Here is a 20,380-nt window from a genome sequence, read left to right as displayed (position 1 = left end):
ACGCTTATTTAGTCATAATTCAAAACCCTTGTGGCTAAATGGCATGCAGGGGTATTTGTAAGTTGTGCACAAGTCTGCTCTATCAGTAAAAATGCAGTGCTGTGGAAATGCAGCTTTAGGCAGAGTGAATGTGAGCAATAATGCTTCAATGTATAAAAAAAATCCCCATTTTTAAGTCGGGTTGGCAACCCAGAAAATGTTTACGCACCTGGCACAGGGGCCGTCCATAAATGACTTCACGCACCTAGGGGGGGTCAGATATTTGACGAGGGGGGGGGGGGGGGTGAGAAATGTGACGTCACATCAAAATGCGCAACCTTAAATAAATATAAACACAAGTTCTATTTAATTAAATAGACTTTTTAATAAATGTTTTCTCCATCAATGCAGCGGCACATTAAATACGCACTACAATGACAATAGTTTAAACGGATTTGAAGCATGTTTTATTTGGGGGGGGGGGCAGAGCTTTGTGACGTCATATTTGAGGAGGGGTCTGACTATATGTGCCGTGTATGACGAAGGGGGGGGGGGGGTCAAATCGTCAAACCGCGTGACGTCATTTATGGACGGCCCCACACCACAACTCAGAATATCTTGCTGTGGCGCTAACTCACCATCTCCCACCTCCTCTTGTCAACCAGCGACCCGGCCAATATTTGAGAAATTAAGCCCTGGTGAGAAGACGACTCAAAACCAGGAGCCTGAGAATGTAAGTCTTAGCTGGGAGTCCGACCATCGGGCTAAATTAAATCCGCACCACTGTCAGTCGGTCGTGGTCGTCATATGGATGGACCCGGCTCCTGTCATAGGAATGTGGCATTTCCCCTGCTGGCTTTAGGCTTGCAAATCGAGAACAATGCGTGTTTGAGTTGGCGTTGTGGAAAGTTTTTTTGTTATGGAATGGGGAGGGGGGCGGGGTGGGTGTTGCCGATGCCAGAGGATTGTAAGTGATTGTAATGTGACTTTTGTCCCCAGACACATACTGGTTTATTTCCCCAGAAGCCGGCAGGCAATGCTCGCCTATTATGAGCAGTGTGGTAAAGCTGGCTGGCGTGCATGCGCGTTGTGTGTGTGGCAGGGGGGTGGTGTAGGGGTGGGCTGTCAGTAGGAGGAGGAGGCAGGGTGGCTTTACGTTGCGGGTGGTGCGAGAGGAGGAGTGGTGTAAGTGAGAGGGTGGGCCGAGTGGCGGTGGTGGGTGCATAGCGAGGGGCATGATCCCGTGCGCTGCTGGCTCCAAGCAATGAGAGGCGTCTCTCTGGTCACGGCAGACGCTCCGAGCTGGGCAAGCGGTGTGCGAGTTGAGGTGTGCTGGTGGTGGTGGGGGGGGGAGAGTGCAGGGCAAGCAGCAATGGGCTGCGTTGAGAGCAAGTCGTACTCCCGCACCCACAGCAAGCAGCCCAAAAAGGTAAACAGACACGTGCAGTCCAGCCCGACACGCACGGGTACGGTGTTGACTGTCGGTAACACAATACCTCGATATGCGAAGTACTGTAGATGCGTTGCTGGAGCTTTGTCCCCGTGGTGAGACTTCCTATATTGGATGGCGTACGTCGTTCGGACTTAGAGGATGCGTTTCTTCCCAGCCTGCGTAACTTACTAATTCGTACTGTGGGCGCGTCATAACTTACCATTCGTATTGTGAACGGACAATTTACATAGAAAATGATATCATATTTTTATACTGTGCTGTATTGAAATAAAAAACTACTGAAATAAAATAAACATGGTGAAGATAGAATTGTATTCGTATTTATATAGTACCGATATCGATTTATTTAAAATGTTTATGACCATTTAAAGCAATGGTAGTAAATCCAAAGTTATTTACTGAAATTTCGTACATCGAATATTCGCATATCGAGGTATGGACTACTTTCTGGATTCTCTTCCCAGTGCCGCTGTTGTCAACTTCGCTCGTGAAACGAGAGCCCTCCGAGACTCCGTCTCCCTTGACGGCCCAGAACCAGGGGTTGGAAATTCCACATTCTCATGGCGGGGGGTCAGATTGTGTAGGACAGCCACTATTGTTTTTCTGCAAAGTTTCGCTCATTGTATCAACCATGGAGGGGTGATGAGCAGAGAAACCCCTACCCCCGACTGGGATTTAAACTCTCAATCCTGTGTGTCGAGCACTATTAAGTGTCATTCGGCTGGATTAGTAACCTATTGAACTGCTGAACTTTACGTTAATGCAGCATTTTAAAATTTTATCAAATAATTTTTTATTAAGTTTGGGTTTTTTTTAATTAAAAAGCAATTCGTCACCCCAGTGTCATAGGGTAATAAATACTTGGCTTACAGATAATATATTAAATTTGAGTTCGTCTTTGGTAAGTTTGACTTGGGATTTTCCTGCAGCTTGCATTACGTGTACACAAATACTCCAGGTAAGATATGGACTGAGGTGATGCGTTGATGCGAGCGATAACGGAATCGTCCCAGGATTTCGGATCGTTTTAGTTTTGTTACTTTCTACGGCAGAACATCCCTAGTACATTTCCCCGTTTTCGTTTTGTACGTCAACTGCCCCAAAGCAGTTTATGTTCAAGAAGACTCGTCTGTTTCTAAAACGGTGTCTTTTGCCTCGTGTTTTGTGTACGGTAGTTAACAGCGAATGTATGTGCTTGTGTAACGTAACATACGATCTGTTTTATTTACATGCCAAATATTGTCTGTACAGAGTCTTAGTTGCGTGTGTGTGTGTAGAGACGTGTTGGTATGGTCACTGCCCAGTGCTATGATCCCAGCAACCTGAATTTAATTGTCAACCACCATGCCCGCCAGTGGCGGGTTATCCCAATCTGTCCCGAGTATTGCCCTCGGGTTGACTCGACTTTAAACTGAGAATGTGGTCGTCTTGTGGTGTGCGTGTGAACATCGGCAGGGGGAGAGACAATGGTGACCGTGTGGTGCTGCTTGCCATGCCGTAGTTTACTCAACCCCGTCGGCCTCTTACATAGTTGCTCGCTCACACGTGGCGTTTGTCTTAACGTAGAGTTGGTGGCACGTGTGGATTTTTTTTTGTCCCTACCAAATTTATGTTGCACCTGATGCTGTACGTACATTGGCCCTGGTTCAGCCGCGTGTGTATAAACGTCCTGATATATATTTTTTAAAAACATCGTCAAGCTCTGGTTTATTTTCGAGAGCCCCGCTACAGCTTGGTACAATTATTCACCCGCCAGAGTGGATGGGGTGGGGGGGGACACACGTGGGCTCGGACCGCCTTGGCACATACACCACTGGAGCTTAATGTCGTCCTGTGTGCCTCCTGAACGGAGCATTAATAATGCAGGTGCCGCCTTTGAGTTATGAGACCCAAGGTAACACTTTTTTCCCCCTCACCGGGTCTGCCGTGGTAACAGCGCGGCGCAGATGGCAGTGCGCGCGAGAGAGGTGGTTTTGGCGTTCGACCGTGGCCACGGCAGCGTCGTTTGGGAAGGAATTCCTCCTCGCGGTCAAACAAAACAAATGCTGTGCCGGTGCTCGCTGGCGAGAAGCGATGGGGGAACGAGAGAGGAGAGGGCCCAGCAGCAGCGGTGTGTTGGCTGGCGGAGGAAGCTCCGAGCGCGCAGCCCCCAAGCCCCGCGATGGAGTTGTGTCAAATCGGCGTCTTGTCAAAAGCGGTCGACGTGCCCCTCGATACGGACGCTTGAAATATTCCCTCGCGTGGTTCAGCTGTTTGTTCCCCCCCCCCCACTCCGTACTTTGTTGGGTTTTTGAGGAGGGGGGGCGGGGTCTAAAAGGTATGTGTGTGCATACCATAGCAGCGTTAATAGTTGCTTGCAAACAGAACTTGTCCCAACAAGCTTGAAAATGAGTTTGTTTGTTCGAAGGTGTTTTTTTTAATTTCTTACTCTCCGTGAGGTGAGAAGCAGATGCTAGTGGTTGTTTGTACTCTTGACTGAAGGTGATCGTCAGGCTTGTTGTGTAAATGAATTACTAAAATTATATATCACCTTCACCTGTATACTGCCCTGCCCCTTGCCAATCCACTGGTGATCGACGGCCTCGTGGCTTTACGCCTCAAGGATGTTTTTTGACTATACTTCACCATGCTAGTGAGTGCGGGTTGGTTCGGCTGTCACGTGCACACTGATGTTAGTTCTATCTGGGAATCAAAGTCGCGTCCCTTTTTATCTTCTACAGCTTTACGTGATCTAAACCAAAGGAAGTTACTCCCTAATTTTGCATGTCGATAAATGGTCCACCGATTTGATAGATTGATGGCCGTCTGACCGTCATTTGGTAGACGGCTTTAATATATTGCCATCTAAATTCAATTCAGCTTTACGTAAATGTGGTGATGTCATTTATTTATTTTTCAAGTAGCATAGTTATCTACAGACTGGAACATACCGAGTTTGTATGGTAGGGGGGGGGGCAAAGGCAGCCGTGACTCAAGGCACGAAGTGGGGGTGGGGGAGGGGGCCCACCAATGCTAATTAAACAATCGGGTTGTTGCCCTTGCCTCAAGCCATGGGGGTCGTGGTGGTGGTGGGGAGTCTTCATAACGAAAGGAGGAATCGCCCCCCTCGCCCCCCCACTGGTACGAACGCGCACAATGCCCCATGGCAATTCTCGCTAAACGGGAGCCAGGCACCGAGCTCATCCCCGAGATATATTTGTTGATAGTTATTATAAAAAGAGCTCGTACCCTTCTGAGTTTCGGTAACTTTGTTTTGTGTTATTTTTGTCTTGTAAGTGGCACGTCCTTAACTTGTTGCAAGTTTCATAACGACCCGTTCCGATCAACCCCCCACTTGGTGAGGAGTCAGCCCCACTCTCCGTATTGATAAACAAAACGCTCCGCCATAGGAATGTGGAATTTCCATCGCTGGGCTCTGGGAACACCAGTCGAGATGAGCCACAGGCCGCTAGTGACTCACGGGAGACGCTCGATGGACGGTGACGACTGCGTGCCGTGCGGACACCAAAAACGCTCAACGGAACTGGGCCCCCAGCGACATGAAACAGAAACAAGTTGCCAGTCTCAACCTTTGTTATGCAGTCTATTCCTAGTCTCAAGCCTCACCTTACCATATTAATACAAAGTATGCGGCCCTTGCCCCACCACCTTCTCCAACCATTATATAAACGGAGTGGTAGCTCCTGCAATCTCTCATTTACTTGATACAGCTGTCGTGGCTGTGACGGTACCACCTGAAGACGGAAGCTTGTGTTGCCTCCGAAACGTCGTGATTTTTATTGTATTTTACTTTTTAATGTTTTTTACCGACGTGACTTTACCGAAAAAACCTAAGAATATGAATCATTGCAGTCACGAAAGCTTCAAATCTAGAATTGCCAGTCTATGTCCGGCAATTGAATCCCCCCCCACCCCACTCGCTGTGGCTGGAGAGCCACACTGCCGACCTCGTGCGTGAATCGTCTGCGCCATGTGGTGTATTTCAGTGAGCGGGGAGCGGAGGGGTGTGGATTTCAACTGCCCCCCCCCTGTGAGTGAAGAAACATCGACAGCAACTGCAGAGAATTGCCGACGGCAGTGGAAGGTGTCCACCCAATACCACCGGGAGGGGAGGGTGCGGTGTTAAATAAAGAGCGCATTGATTTTGAGGCGTGGTGGCCCTTTTGATGTCCTTCCATGTGAGGGTTGTTTTTTGACCTGGAATAAGTAACCCATAGAGTGTAGATCGATATCTTGATAAGAGAGACGCCAAATAAAACCTCCTTAAAAAAAACTAAAACGTAGGTCTTTAAACGTGGCATACCGTAACATACAAAACCCACGTGGTTTTTGCAATCTATTTGTTAACATATTTTTCTCCTAGCGTGGCTGTCACTGCGGAGGCGATTCATGGTGAGCCAACTCCACAACCACAAAGCCACTCGGGAGCTATCTGTCACACGCGCAGCTTTTAGTTGTTGTAGGCACATTTAGAACACATGAATTGGGTATCGTCTGTGCAGGAATGCTGATTATCAGCCTGCTCTGCGCCATGGAGATAGGAGCTGTGATGTGTTTGTTTACAGCGCCCGCGCTGAACTTATCTCGCACCACCGTTGTTGGCCTGTCTCGGACACTTCCCTGCCGTAAAGATCGCGGGGGGAGAGACCGCCAACTGTACGTGTAATGGGGGGCGAGGCGTACATCCGTACACGTGTTTTTCCCCATGTATGTTAGCTGGAAATGTCCCGTTTATGGTAAGTTTTATAGATATTGTACGGTAAGTGTATAAACAGCAGTCAAACGATGGGTGCAATAGCGAGCGGTTTTATTGTTTTGCTTGGATAGAGGGTGTGGATTCAGTATTTTGCTTTTGGAATATCTGAGTATACACTTATACATTTACATATTTAGTAAATGTAATGAAAACAATGTACTTAACTATTTTTACCTTGCAAGTAGTTTTTCTTTTGAAGTGCTCCTCTTAAGCGTCATAGGCTAACATACATATTGGTGAGTGGAGTAATTGAATTGTAGCCTGGCATATCATTCACCTGTTCGAGTAGCAAGCTTCTCATTGATTGCATACAAGTCGCAGCTTGGGGGTGAGCGAGGTGGGTAAGGTGACTCTCGAAGGTCCAATTGCTAAGCTGGCCCCGCTGAAAGCCTGGGTTCGAACCCAGACGGCTGCCTTGTCATGAAATTGGGTTCTCAAGTGTCTAGTAAGTTGATGGTCTCAGCATGCGATTACTGGCTACACCAAAAAAATAGCAGAAAATGTGACTTGGCACTTTGTTTTAATTCCGACTTGGAGATTTACAAGCATTGGTTCGGCTGTCATATGACATAGGTTGTTCTTGGTGGCTAAATGTTGGAAAGTTAACAATTGCTTTTAAAATGAAATTGTATATAGCGCCGTTCGTGCAATTTGCATCTCACAATCGCCGAGGTAGGAACCACAGACACAAGCTGGAAGGCTGCCAGGCGGTGAGCCGGCACAAACGATTGCTCTGCAGTTCTCTACATATTAATATGCTTTCAGCCGATTACTGAATGTTACACATGTGGCAGGAAACTGGTGCACCAGGAGAAAACCCACGCATGGCGAGGTGGCAAACAGAAGGAAGAGTTTGCGAGCCCGCGCTTTCCCTGTGCGCTGAGGCTCGCCAGCAGAATGTAGCGCGGCAAAGGGAAGTTGCGCAACATTTATGCGATCCACCAACGCTCGCTCTGCCCCCAGTGCTGGATTAGACCACATGCATAGCCACCACTGCCCTTGCTCTGGTTCATAGGTCACTGGGACGTATTTTGTAGGTAGCTTTGCAATATCATAATCTATGGGTGCCGCTGTGGCTGTTAACGACCTTGCCTGATATACAGGAGGTCGTGGATTCAATCCTGACCCTGACGATGTATATTTGGTCTTCCAGTTTATCCCTCCACACTTTTAGAAACGTACGTTTTTAGAGCGTTTGGCTGCTATACAATTTCCACTTGATAAGCCACTTCGTTGAGCAAACATTTGTGGCCAGGTCGCTTCTGCAAAAAGAGCTACATAGCTCAGTGAGCCCTTGCCTGGTAAAATATAAACCGTATTTTTAAAGTTTATGGACCATCTCTTGTATGAAGGGTTGCAACTTCACCGCAAAATACGACAACTTGATCGTACAATCGGGATACATTTGAGGTTAAAAAAAATAATACGAATTTTATTTCATAAAAATCTCGGCCAATTTCGACTCGGTCGGTCGTCGCAGGAACGTGGAACTTCTCCCACAGTTCGGAGCCAGTAATGGGGGGGGGGCGAATCGTTGCGCCCGACACTCAAGCGAGCACTGGGAACGCTGACTTGTTGAAGTGGAAATATTTTAAGCCCTGGACATACCGCTGCACGCAACGCATGCGGCATGCACGGCTGCAGACTTTTGGTGAACTGGGCCCGGTGTGGTGTCTCGGAAATAACACCGGGTTCACCGTCACTGCTGCTGGATCGTGTCTGCTTGGGGTGTGTCTGTAAAAGAACCCTCTATGGAGTCATTTGATTGATGTGGTTTCCCCTAGGGGTGTGCGCATTATCTCATGCTCTGATCAGTCGCCACAGCTGAGCAGGTGTTTCTTTAGCCATGTAATCCGACTTTTATTCCACCCTCTTGCTTGGTATATAACTTGTTTTTATCCGTGCTTCACGTGATGGAGAAAGGTTAACTGAAAATAAATAGCCTAAAAATATTAATCTGTCAACCGTGGACTGGGAAATTGCATCCGCCTCTGCAACGTGTCTGATCGAGCGTGAAACCTAACCCCATCAGAGAACTTTGGGCTTCGCTTGGCGTGCAGTATGGAGAGGTCTCTGTACATCACGGGGTTCTTGGAGTAAGAGGCGAGTGTCGGGCTGTACGGACCAAATGCCCAACTTGTCCATAGGACACAAGCCCCTGTTGCGTCCGTGTGCGACTAGACTTGACTGCGCATCAGCCACTCTTTGACAGGGAGGGCATGACCTACAATACCACCAGGCATGACCCTAGAAGCTAAAATCAAACATGAATATTGACCCCTCCTGCATAATTTAAAAGCCATGGAAATGTACGCTACTGCCCTGGTCCGTTTTTAAATGAACCCACGAACGCTTAACAGTACATTGAGTGAACACATTTTGTTTTGCACTTTATTTGGCTTGATGCCAACTCCGAGAATGTCAAACGACAAAAGAGCTATTATTATTTTACCTGGTTCGGCCCACTGAGCTCTATAGATCTTTTCAGAAGTGACCCGCCAAGGGGAGAATATGCAAACTCCAAATACAGTTTACAGGCGTCGTCACTTGGGATCGAACCCACGACCTCCTGTATACCATCTCGCCACTGCCCCCGTGGGGGGGATGAATGCTGAGTAAATAAAGCATCCAAGTAAATAACCGTGGGGCATCTTGCCACAGCAAAAAAACAAACCTGCCTGGGTGCTTTAGTTTAAAAGAAACAACCTGTTTCTCATTGAGATGCCTTTCAGAGTTCGTCTGTGTGGGGCGGAAGGTTGTGACCAGCCCCGATGTCTAAACAAACATGGGTTTTTTTCTCTTCACGCTAAAGTGGAGGGCGGCGGTTGTTTTCGCAGCAGCTTGCTGTGCACCGCCAGCAAATCCCGCGCGGCGACTGCATTGGCTCTGGAGGAGACGACACATTTTTCCGTGGCATGTGCCACTATTTTTGGGGGGCATTGGTTGAGTGGGGGTGGGTTTGAGCGCGGAAGTCGTGCAACAAGACGAGCCTTATCATAAGTCAAACAGTGTGCTTGGTGGTGGTGGGGGGGTGGTGGAGTTAAAGCCATCGGGTCCCGCGATGGAGTCTCTGAAGGCATCCCCTTGACTGGCTCTGTAGGGCTCCCGTGGGTCACGTGGTCTGTGCTGTTCTTGCAGTCACGGTGGTGATGGATGATTTACAGACGTTGCCCAATGAATGCCATATTTGCCACAAGTGACACGTGTCACCTTGCGTAATATTTACGTACACGTTGGTGACTGGTAAACTTTGTTTCCCGTATACATCAGATAAAAAACACAGCTTCTAATCACTTATTATCTATGGCTGGTGGAGGCCCCTGGCATAACAATTATAGTTGAGCATTGGTTTAGGGTACAGAAGACCTTTGAATAGCGCTGGGGTTACGTTCTTGGAGAGAATCACGTAAGCCAAAACCGCGATATTCAATATTTGAGCCTTACCTAAATAATGCGGTTAGTTTCACGGCAACCAAAAATAGACAACATCGCAATTTAAATAGGTGCTGTGCAGTATACCAAATAAACTAAACTGGTTAATTGAAATTAACATGTAAAAACCCGGTACAAAAAACTTTCCTAGACAATAAATAGTGTAATTGCTAAATAAATGTACTACTAATGATGAGGGTGATCCAAAGCAGATGTATGTTTGTCCGTGAGTGGGGAGCGGTAGTGCAATAGTTAGCACCCTGCGCTACGAACCTGGCGAACCGAGTTCAATTCTCGCTCATGCTCGACACCAGTGACGATTATCTTAACCGGTCATGGACCTCCCCTAGACCCTGGTGCGATGTGTAAATGTCACCACTCGGGAGACAAAAGCGGCCGGGCGTGGTGCTGGCTTGCCCACCTTCTCGTGTGCTGCACCGGACTTCATAGGTGCTCGCTAACAGTACTTGCCCCAACAGTTTGTTAATAGGCGATATGGGGGAGGGTCTTTGTCTGCGAGATGCTTGTATGGCAAAGGTTGTCCGTGCCACCGACTGCTACTTCGGTGTAAAGTTTACCCGCGAAAGGACAAAACTAACCCCCGCGATGGCTAAATTGGTACAGAGGTGGCCCGCGATTGGTCGTAATCGGGAACGATGAACCCGCGATATTCAAGGGTCTTCCCGTATTGAATCTGCATGTCAATGAGAGCATCTTTAGGTTGTCCTATTGAACGCTGGCGATGCAAATGTGTAATTTCCACTGCTGGCTTGGGCCACTGACAGATGAGTGATGCGCCACTGCTCATTGTGCAAGAAGACACTTGGATTTTTATTTAACGCTTTGACATTTTTAATTACGTGTTTTCTAACAGAGGACTTGTATTTTGTCATTGAGCGTGACTTGGTGAAGGCTGTATTCATGCCACAAATCCTTTTTCAGGATTGCTTAAAGTAAAAACAAGCGTGTCCAATGCTTAAATGCCAACATGCATGTCGGTATTGCCGCGGTGGAATTTTTTATGTCGCATCTTCCTGAATTAAATGGCGCTAAACGTGAGAAGGGCACAAGATGGAATAAAATACGAACCGTCACTTTACCATTTATTATTGGCAGAGTATTTTCTTGGGCATGTAAATACAACAGTAATATGCCAGTTGCGAGTGACATTTAAGTAGTGGCCAGAGAAAGGCTTTGCAAATGTCAGCTGAAATGCTAAATACAGTACTGCAACTTTGTTTTAAATTTAAGCATTCATTTTTTTACGTGGAATTTCCACGCTTGGTCCTGGGACTGGCGATGGAAATGATTTCGGTACCATGTTCACTGGAGCAGATGGGGTAGGGGGGGGCATAGTGGGGTCATCCCGACACTGGGAAACGGTGTGGTTATATAAACCCTAATTGTCTTGTGCTTTGCTATCCACTCGCTCCAGGGTCTCGCCTTCAAATGTTTTGACGGGGGAGGGGGGGTAGAGCCCTCATGCCTGGACTTAAAATAAAATGCACGGCCCAGCCATTGCCACCCTCTCTTTGTTGAACAATGCCTGGATGTGCCGCAGGGGCTGGGCTTTTCCACATGTGGAAATGTACCATGGTCAATTTTAATCCCGTAATTGTTTTTAGTGGTAATTAAAAAAAATACTTAACAAGGGTTGCCAACACCCACAAACAATGGTGACATTTTACAGATTCCCCCCCCCCCTGCTTTGCCGAGTGGCTTTTTGCAAAGGTAAGCAGGAAAGTAGCATTAAACAAACAGCCAAATGAATATTCTCTCGTCGGTACGTGCCTGATTTTCATTTTAAGTGATACCTATTTTTAAGCGGTGTTATTAACCCATCCACAAGCCTGCTAAAGTATTGGCGCTAAAAACAAACCGTTCGGCTTTTACAAATTCTATCCTCCTGAGCCTTTGCCTTGCATGGTTGGGGGAAGGGGTGGGGTGCCGGTGGGCGATTGCCACAATGGGTTCCTCCTCGCATCTGGAAAGGCTGAAAGTTTCCAGAGCAGTGGCCAAAGGTTTGGGCTTGCTTGGGTGCGTGCGTGCAAAGAGCTCTGCCTGGCATGGGTCACGCCTGCGCGTGGCCTGGCCGCCACCTCTGGCACAGAGCGCCATGTGTGTTCGTAATTTGTCGAGGCAGTGGCGGCCGGAGAGGTTGCCCCCATGACGCCCTAACGCGGAGTTTCGCGCAACGCGTCTCGCGGGGAAGAAATGTAATGCGGAACATGAACACAACGTCGCGTATCCAACCCAGTGCTCATCCGCCCTCATGAATGAGACCCCCCCCCCCCCCCCGCACGCAGGGCAGTACTTGTGCACGGTGTGCTTGTCATTTTACTGTAGATTGTTCACGCATCCAACCTTTTCACATGTACGCCAATACCCGTCCACGTTGGGTAAGCAACGTTGCGTATCCAACTTGCATATCCAGTAAGTTGGATATGCAACATTGTCCTGTGGCACCCGCCACGAGAATGTGGAATTTCCACTTTTTAATATGGTGAAGGCAATTGAGCACTGACCCATCTGATTGGGAATGATTAGGATCAGATTCTGTATTTGTGCGGAGAGTAGTGGTGTTACCGATGAATCGCTTTAACAGCAGTGCTGAAGCTCATTACACTGGCAGCTGAATGCATGGGCAATAATTGAGTTTGTATTGATGTGTATGGATGTTTTATGTAATCGATTTGACGTTACAGCTGCGGCCACTAGAGGCTGCTATATTCACTAATATTGAATCGATAATTTCCATCTGATTGGCGCCCTGAGTCGCTGCAATTTAATTTGCAGCGAGGGAGAATCGGTGCACTCCTGGTGTGGACAGTACATGTGCTGTACATGTTGCTGGATTCATATGTATTACCTTGGTCCATCCCTCCCACGAGTGACGGTACCACCTTGTGTAGGATGTCAACGGTGGTCTTTCCAAACAACGACTGGCCCTTGCAATGAGTGTGGCGTTTCCTGGCCAAGCGTTGCCAACAGATGAATGTGACTCAATCACTCTCGATGATACACATTCGGATGTTTAACCCTCGACTTGGGAAAATGTACTATGTGAGTGCATGCAGCAGTAAGTGATTTTTGAACACCATCTTTGGAGGGGGTTGATGTTAAAATACATTGCATATGCAAAATTATAACTGAAGTTAATGACCACTTTTGACACCTTGGGGAGCATTGCACAAATTGCAATCAACCTGTGTGATCGAAATGGAAACTGGTTGGCTCGGGATGAAAAGAGGCTCCTTGTGAACATACGTGTGGATTAAATTAACACTGGCAGGTCTATGCACCACACCGCGTTCCATGTGGCAGCTTTCAGTTCCTAGGCAGACGTGTACTGGCGTTGCACCTGTTAGCTGTTGACTGGAAGAGGAGTGCTGAGCTGGTGAGATTTTAACTCCCTTGCCTGGTATGCAGGAGTCCGTCGGTTCGATCCCGACCCTTGATGCCTAATATATTTGGAGTTTGCATGTTTTTTCTGTGGTTGCATGGATTATTCTCGGCGTTTTAGAGCTTGGCTGGGATTAATTTTTGTGGCCAGATCACTCCTGAAAAATAACTTCATAGCTCGGTGGGCCTGAGCAAGTAAGATAAAAAATAGTTTAGGTTTAGCTGTAATTATGACACGGACCAAAGTAACAATCGGAGCGCAAGCTCAACATACTTGTCTTGGACTTTGTATTCAAATCTATTACTTGTATTGCACCTGTGTGCATATTTCAAAAATTGCTGAAACGCCCTCAATTTAATGAAAATATTCACATGCACAATGCAGATTAACTGCATTTGAAGTGCCTTCCCGGATGGTCTGAATTAACGTATTAAAAATAAAAATGACAGTTATCCATAGTGCCGTCATACTTTGGATGCACCACGGCAAGTCGATTTGGCAAGCCGCGTGTGGGTGGGCGTACAGTCTGTCACCCCCCCCCCCCCGCTACTGGACCATCCTGTGAAAAAAAGCTTCGTAGCTCGTCGGATTTCTCCAGGATGAATGAAACGATTCTGATTTGGAGTGCTGCTCGCCTAGTCCCAGATGCCCGGCCAGCATGGGAGGGTTTGCCGAAGTACCTTGTGAAGATGAGGTTCTTCACAGCTCCCTCGATGGGAGGCCCTTCCACCAGCAGTAGTGTGGACAATAAATTGCAGGGCTGCACTTTTCACCCCACCACCTTTTAAAAAAAACAATCCTTGTCACTTGGGTAATTAACCGGCAGTCACTAGCGGTTTTCATACTGTCTGGTTCTTTCGGTAAGTCACGTAGGTATAAAATAAATTAAATCACGACGTTTCGGGTGCAACACGTGTCTGTCATCAGGTGGGACAACCACAGCAAGAAACAATTGCTGAAGTGACTTTACCGAAAGAACCAAAAGAGTGGATCCCTGCAGTCACGAAACTTAAATCTAGATTAGCGGCTTTCGGTTTTGTTAGAAAGTGAGTGAAGGCTGCTACTGCTACTACTGCTGCTGCTGCCGCCCTGGTTGTGAGTGCAGTTCTTGTTTACGTATAAGAGACCCTCGTGAACACCGTTGGTTAAACGAACTCTGGAGCAGAACCGACTTTCTCGTTTCGTGTATTTTCACGTTTTGACAGATGTTGGCACATCATTAGGAAATTGCTTCCCATGGGATTCAAGGTAAACAAGCAAGTTGCTAAAATGCTTGTTTACATTGGGGGTGGTGGGGACCTGGGAATTAGGTAAATGAAAATAAATAGAATCTGTGAAAAATCCTGTTCTCACTCAAGCCGTGTACGTTTCCGAGTCCCATTAAACAATTGCGTGATTAAATTTGGCAGTGTGGGCCCTGGTTCAAGAAATCCTCCTTGTTGTGGCGTAGCGGGTGGAGTTGGCAGCGTGGTGCACAACAATAATGGAATGCTGGGAAATTGTGGCACACCCATTTCACAGCAATTGACCTTCAATTAGCAGTTCCAGCGTTGGCGTCTGTCATGATTGTGTGGCCGTGTGCATCCCTATGGATTCACACGGCCACAATGTACAAACTGCACATCAGTCTACACACTGCACCTCACCACGAGAGTACACGGAGGCACTGCCGGTCTAGACTTGGCAGTTGCAGCTTGTCTAAAAATGCGTTCTTAATTCTTAATTTTGCTATACTAAAACAAGTTAATTTCATTTTAAATTAAATGTTGGCAGTTAAAACTAATCGCTGATTCGCATGTTTGCCCTGCTGAATGCATGTTTTGCCCGTACCATTGGCCAATCTGAGCCACTCCTATGGAGTGCCATCCGTTGAGAAAAGCGAAACCAATTGTGGTGCATATAGTTCCACCGCTTGCCAAATGACGAGCCGTCGTTTAAAGGTCTTTTGACCCACCACCCACCACCGACACTCGGGTCGTGTCTATTATCATGGCTGCCCCGGATTATTGGTGGGGAGCTTTTTCAAACTTGGTTTGGCTATTGGCTATCCCTCGTCAGATGTTATTTCTGGGTAGGGGTCAATTTGCAGTAGCCAGAGGGGGGGGGGGGGGGGGGGGTTGGACGCACTTCGGCCTGGGTCTCTGAAGGCTGTGGTTCCTGCCATTAGGAATGGTGAATTTCCACACTGGCTTGGGGCCACCAGCAGTCTTGACACTCGGTTGTCTCTTACTGGCTCTGCGCCTCGATGCCGTCTCGAAACCTTCCCGTTGAAGATGTTAAATAGCATTACGAAATTACTCTTAAACGGTCTGCATTTTACATCAATCCATACATCGCTGTACATAGCAAGGTGCATGCGTTTAACATGAAGCATATGAAAGGACGTGTACGTGTATTAGATCATGAAAATATTACATCTATGTATATTGTGTGCGGTGCAAGTGGGTTGATCTACATAATGACTTGCCTGTCATATAAATGTGGAATTTCCACCACTGGCTCGGCTACAAACAAGAGAAGTGCCACCCTTGATTTGTTCGGAGTGGGAAACCATTGTGGCTTGATTGATTAAACAGCGCTAAAAAAGTTATCTGTCCATGGTGGGGATATCCTCCGACAGCCCGTACTAAAATTCTGAATGCGTCCCTGGGGCTCTGTCAAAATGTGCCGTCCTTGGGAAGAGGCGTTTCGGCTTCTGCTGAGTGTCTGATCAGCTGTTAAAGAACTTGAATATGTCCTTGGCAATATGGTCCTAAGCTTTGAATGAATAGTTGTTGTCATTGATTAACAGATGGCTTTAAATTGAGAAATAATTTGTCTGCCTATTACTACGTGACTGTTTAACCAAGAACATGCCACATTTGCTCGAAGTTACGCTCTTAAACTCCGATAAACATGCAGTGTGATTTTGCAGATGATGATATTGTATTTTTTGTGGATGTGATTTTCTAGAATGAGAAATCATCTGGAAAGTTGACTGATCTTAATTTGGATCTCAAAAGTGTCCAGCAACAGCTCGGTAAGTGATCGATAAATGCAACATTCTATCGACCCATTGTGTGAAAATTGTATAACTTATAATTCAGGCACAATTGTCAATGCAGTGTTTGCATTACTAACTTGACGGCTACAGAAAATCCCTTCGCTCGTTCATTCCCCACTAAACTAATTCACTTTGCATCTAGATATAGTCACTGTAGTGGCATGAACTCACAGGTGGTGAAACACATCGAGTGATTGGGCTGCACTGTAGGCATGGGGAATTTTTACACCACTGTCAGAGCCCCAGGGTTATTCGAGCCAAGGGGAGGTTTAAATTTTTGAGCGACTCATTTGTAACTTGGGTTTTACACCGAAGGCCTTGACCATAAATATTATCAAAACAAGCGTGGGACTGCCACCCCCTCATGGCAGTTACCAAGCCAGTGGTGGAGATTCCTCATTCTTATGGTTGGGGCTTTCTCCATAAGACAACCACATTTTTGACAATCTTTTATTGACCTCCGAGTGAATGCTAGGCTTGAGTCACCCCTCTGTCCACCATTTCTCTCCTCTTGAATGTGAAAGAACGATCTTCTCTATCTCGAGGCGAGCGGGCATCACAGCTCATTTCGGGCTTGGCATGACCTGTCGCCAGTTGTAAAAACAACCATATCGTGAGGGCCCTACTCACGAGCTCGGCTCTGAGCTCGTGGAAGAGAGGTCGAGCTAGACGGCACTTCCCGTGATGATGTTTTGCCCTTAACATACTATCTATACTCCATTGTGTGCTGTAGTGTCGTGGTTAGCGCACTGCCACGAACCTGCCGACCCGAATTCGATTCCCGTTCGCGATCGACACTAATGGCGGTTATCTGAACTGTCCCTGGGCCTCCCCTAGGTCAACTCGGCCTCAATTGAGTATCTAGTGCGATGTGTAAAAACATTGACGAAGGTGGCCTGGCGTGGGTGCTGTTCCACTCCACCCAATCATGGCCGTTCCGGGCTTCATAGGTGCTCGCTTAACTGCACTTGCCACAGCAGCTTGTTAAGGCTTTATGGGGGGGGATCTTTGTCTTGTTTGCGGCAGCGATCTACGTGGAGCGCTGCACGCGGCTGGAGCAGGAGAAGGAGGCGGCGGAGCGAGACGCCGTCGCGGCTCTCGCCGTGGCCGAGAGGAGGCACGCCGAGGCCCTGTCGAACCTCGAGGCCACGCTCAGGCAGCAGTTCGACGGGGAATTGGAGCAGCTGCAGCAGACCCACGAGCAAGAGCTGGATGCGAGGGTGGCGCAGGTACGTGGCCACGCACCCCCCATGAGCACGGTTGGCTACGTACGTGCGAAAGAAGATCGACATGCATACCTATGTCGGGGCTTTTTTGCAGTTTTTTTATATTTGTCTTTTAAAACTCGCATCTTTAAACTGGCCTTCATCCCTTAGGTTGTGGTCGTTTACCCTGGTTCTCTTTATTTTATTGCTTTCCGTACATCGTGCATTGGGATCTATGGATGAAATGTGCTTTGCAAATGTAAATTATTATTCTTATTTTTCAATCTGTTCTGCATTGTTGCCAGAGTGGTAGCATAACAGAAGCTTTTTTTTACACTTAAGAAATCTCGTGACCTTGCATTTTTTAGTTTGTCTCTTCTGGCTTGGGTGGTGCTCCGGCAAAGTTTTAAAATTCTCTTGGTTCGTGGTTTGCTCGGTCAATAATATCTCTGTGGGAAGGAACACCGCTGGTTCTGGATGATCAACTCAGATTTGCACCTTCCCCACAGACAGATGGCTTGATTTTTATACTGCATGCCCTTGAGCCAAATACCTAGTGTTGTGGTCCTGGTAACGCGTTTACGTTTTTGTCAACTCAGATTGGCCACCAATTTTTGGCTGCGGCCTAAATTCTCCAGTCTCATTACACTTCAAGGCTGTAGATAGCTTAAATAAAAGCGACTTTAAAAAATTAATCACAATTCCACTCTGTTAGAAATGTCCAACACATTTCCGAACACGATCAAAAATGCTATGAGGAGTTGCTCAGGAGACTGGGAGATCGTTGATTGATGTTCGGTCACCGGTTTGATGGCATTAGCCCACGATTTCTCACTGGACAGTGGGCCATGTGGAGGCTGCCATCTTCTTCAAACATGCTGCAGGTAGTGGGACGAACTTAAACTTTTACTTTCAATCAAAAGTTCAACAATAAATATTTAATATTGTAGCTACAAGTCTTGCCCCTTTTGTGTTTATATACAAGGTATTAATTTTGTTGGAATTTAGTTTCTTCTGCATCAAACATTTTCCTTGTCAGCCAAATCCTGAGCTGGTTGGAGAATCGGATCCCAGTTGAGAACATGTGGTGTCACATGACGCTAAACAAATGCGGTCAACATCTGAAACCAATTCCGCTCCGAGCTAGGGCCCTGTGTTCTAATTTCACTTTGTGATGTTTTCTTTTTCTATAATTTTTTGGATGAATCCAGTGGCTTCGTTATTTCTCCAGGAATGCCATTTCATTTCGGTTAACAATGAGAGGCTACTTAACTAAACATGAACATTTTCCTTCTCCGCTAATGGCTTTATTGGTCATTTATTGCCTCTCCTTATCCCGAGAGCGCACGCGTGGTCTGGGAGGGGGGTTAATTTTAGAGTGGAGCTCCCTCCTGCTCAAGAATGTTGACACTTTATATACACAAGGCGCCGAGAGTCAGAGAAGAATGCACGATGGATAAAAGCAGATCCCGACGTTACTCATTCTATCGTTTAACATTTGTTTAAAGTTTGTTTTGACGTTGACCATGTCATCGCCCCCTTTACATGAGAGCACGCTGGAGGGCCGCGCCATGCCATCATCACGGCCCTTTTTCTGCCTCTTATTTCCGTGGTCATGAGCTAGCAAATCTCGGTTGCCCCGAACCATTGCATGCTCATTCAACTCGCCGAGATGCAGCATCTCTCCTCTGTGTATGTTAAACTTCTTTTGCCCCATACGTAGCCAACCGTGCTTAATCGGAGGTCCTCGAGCATTGTGTGGCTCTTGTGTGTGCATGCAGAATTACTTGTCATGGAACTTCTCCCTGCTGTCAATTGTAATATGGGATTTTTTTCTTGTACGTGGTCTTCTGGAAACATCGTTTGTGCAGTTATGCTATAAAAGTTATTTAACCAGTTGCTTTTCAAATTAGTATTTTGTGCATACAGTGGACTTTTTTTTACGCAGAAAACTATTTTACTACCACCTCCACTTACAAATTCTGGCACATTTTATGAGTGACGGTAATGTTAGCTTTGTAAAAATAACATATGAAAAAAAAAGTTTTAAGTGTCTCGATTGGAAGCCTGTCGGCTGGTGGCGGAAATTCCAAATGTTTATGGTGGGGCCCCATCTTTCCATAGGACGGATCACGTTTGACTTTTCTCAAGTAGTAATCATTTTATCCACTCTGTAGGGGATGATGTGCATAAAAATATAGTTTCATAAGAAAACGTTCTGTGCAGTTAGCCTTCAAGTCAGGAAATGGTTTAGAAAAAACGTCCTTATCCGAAATGAAAGCTTCTACTTTTTGGCCACGAGGCAATTTGTAATAATAGTGATGATGGCAAAGTGCACTTTGGGGTTTCATGATTTTATCCCTGTTTGCCAATATGCGTCGGAGCATAAGCCATCACGCAAACGCCGGTCATCCTCACAGCGGCTTTTTTTGCTAACCATCGAACAAAGACGCTCGCCGCATCGCGTGCTTTCAGATGCGCTTCTGCGGCCGTCTGGAACGCTCTTTCTTCCGATATTAAGAAGCCGCTCGAGCTATGCACTTTAAAATCTAAATTGAAAACCCATTTCTTAAAACTGCTTTTTGTTAAGTATGTTGTCCTTCACCGGCACCTCCGATTTAGCACGGTTTGCTACGTACAGTGCAAAATATGTTTTACATGCCCATAGATGTGTCTGTGCATGACTACAGGGGAATGGGATCGTTGTCTTTAACCATCTTGAAGTGTCAGCTTGGTCATTGGCATGCTGCATTCCTGGCAACCTGAGTTTCAAATCCCAGCCCATGCGTAGACATTTTTGGCAGGCTACCCAAATCTGTCTTTGTCTTCCTCCCTTAGGTGTGTTCAGCCTTAAATTAGTACCTGCTGTTGTGCAATCATCACTGCAGGAGAGGACCATAATGACTGGGCCACACCAGGGTCTAATGTGCAATGTCCACAGTGGGTGCTCACTATTGATTCTTGCATGTTAATGTGTTTATATTAAGAGTAAATGGGGAATCCTTGTTATTTCTGTGAATTTCTAAGACAAATTGCCTCTTCCAGACCCTGCCATGAAACATTGCCATTTAATTGAGACCATCTGATGTTGCATGGGGGTGGGAGTTTT

At 46.8% G+C, this 20,380-nt stretch overlaps 1 protein-coding gene across 2 annotated transcripts in view; it reads left to right on the top strand.

Moving 5' to 3' along the window:
• Positions 1–20,380, top strand: part of LOC133349910 (microtubule-associated tumor suppressor 1 homolog A-like) — a 55,445-nt gene that overhangs the window by 22,659 nt on the left and 12,406 nt on the right. The window contains exons 1-3 of one of the 2 annotated variants that reach the window (XM_061563773.1): positions 1,238–1,408; positions 15,976–16,042; positions 17,093–17,295. In XM_061563773.1, the coding sequence (XP_061419757.1) occupies positions 1,244–1,408; positions 15,976–16,042; positions 17,093–17,295 (435 nt within the window). In that variant the 5' untranslated portion in view covers positions 1,238–1,243. Of the gene's footprint in view, positions 1–1,237; positions 1,409–15,975; positions 16,043–17,092; positions 17,296–20,380 lie in introns of those variants that run through there. The other variant, XM_061563772.1, reaches the window with a different exon arrangement.

This window comes from Lethenteron reissneri, chromosome 32 (assembly GCF_015708825.2).
Source record: "Lethenteron reissneri isolate LAM-NWPU_2019-01 chromosome 32, ASM1570882v1, whole genome shotgun sequence".
Classification (NCBI taxonomy): domain Eukaryota; kingdom Metazoa; phylum Chordata; class Hyperoartia; order Petromyzontiformes; family Petromyzontidae; genus Lethenteron; species Lethenteron reissneri.
Note: the sequence above shows the minus strand (reverse complement) of the source record. Positions and strands in the feature narration are given on the sequence as shown.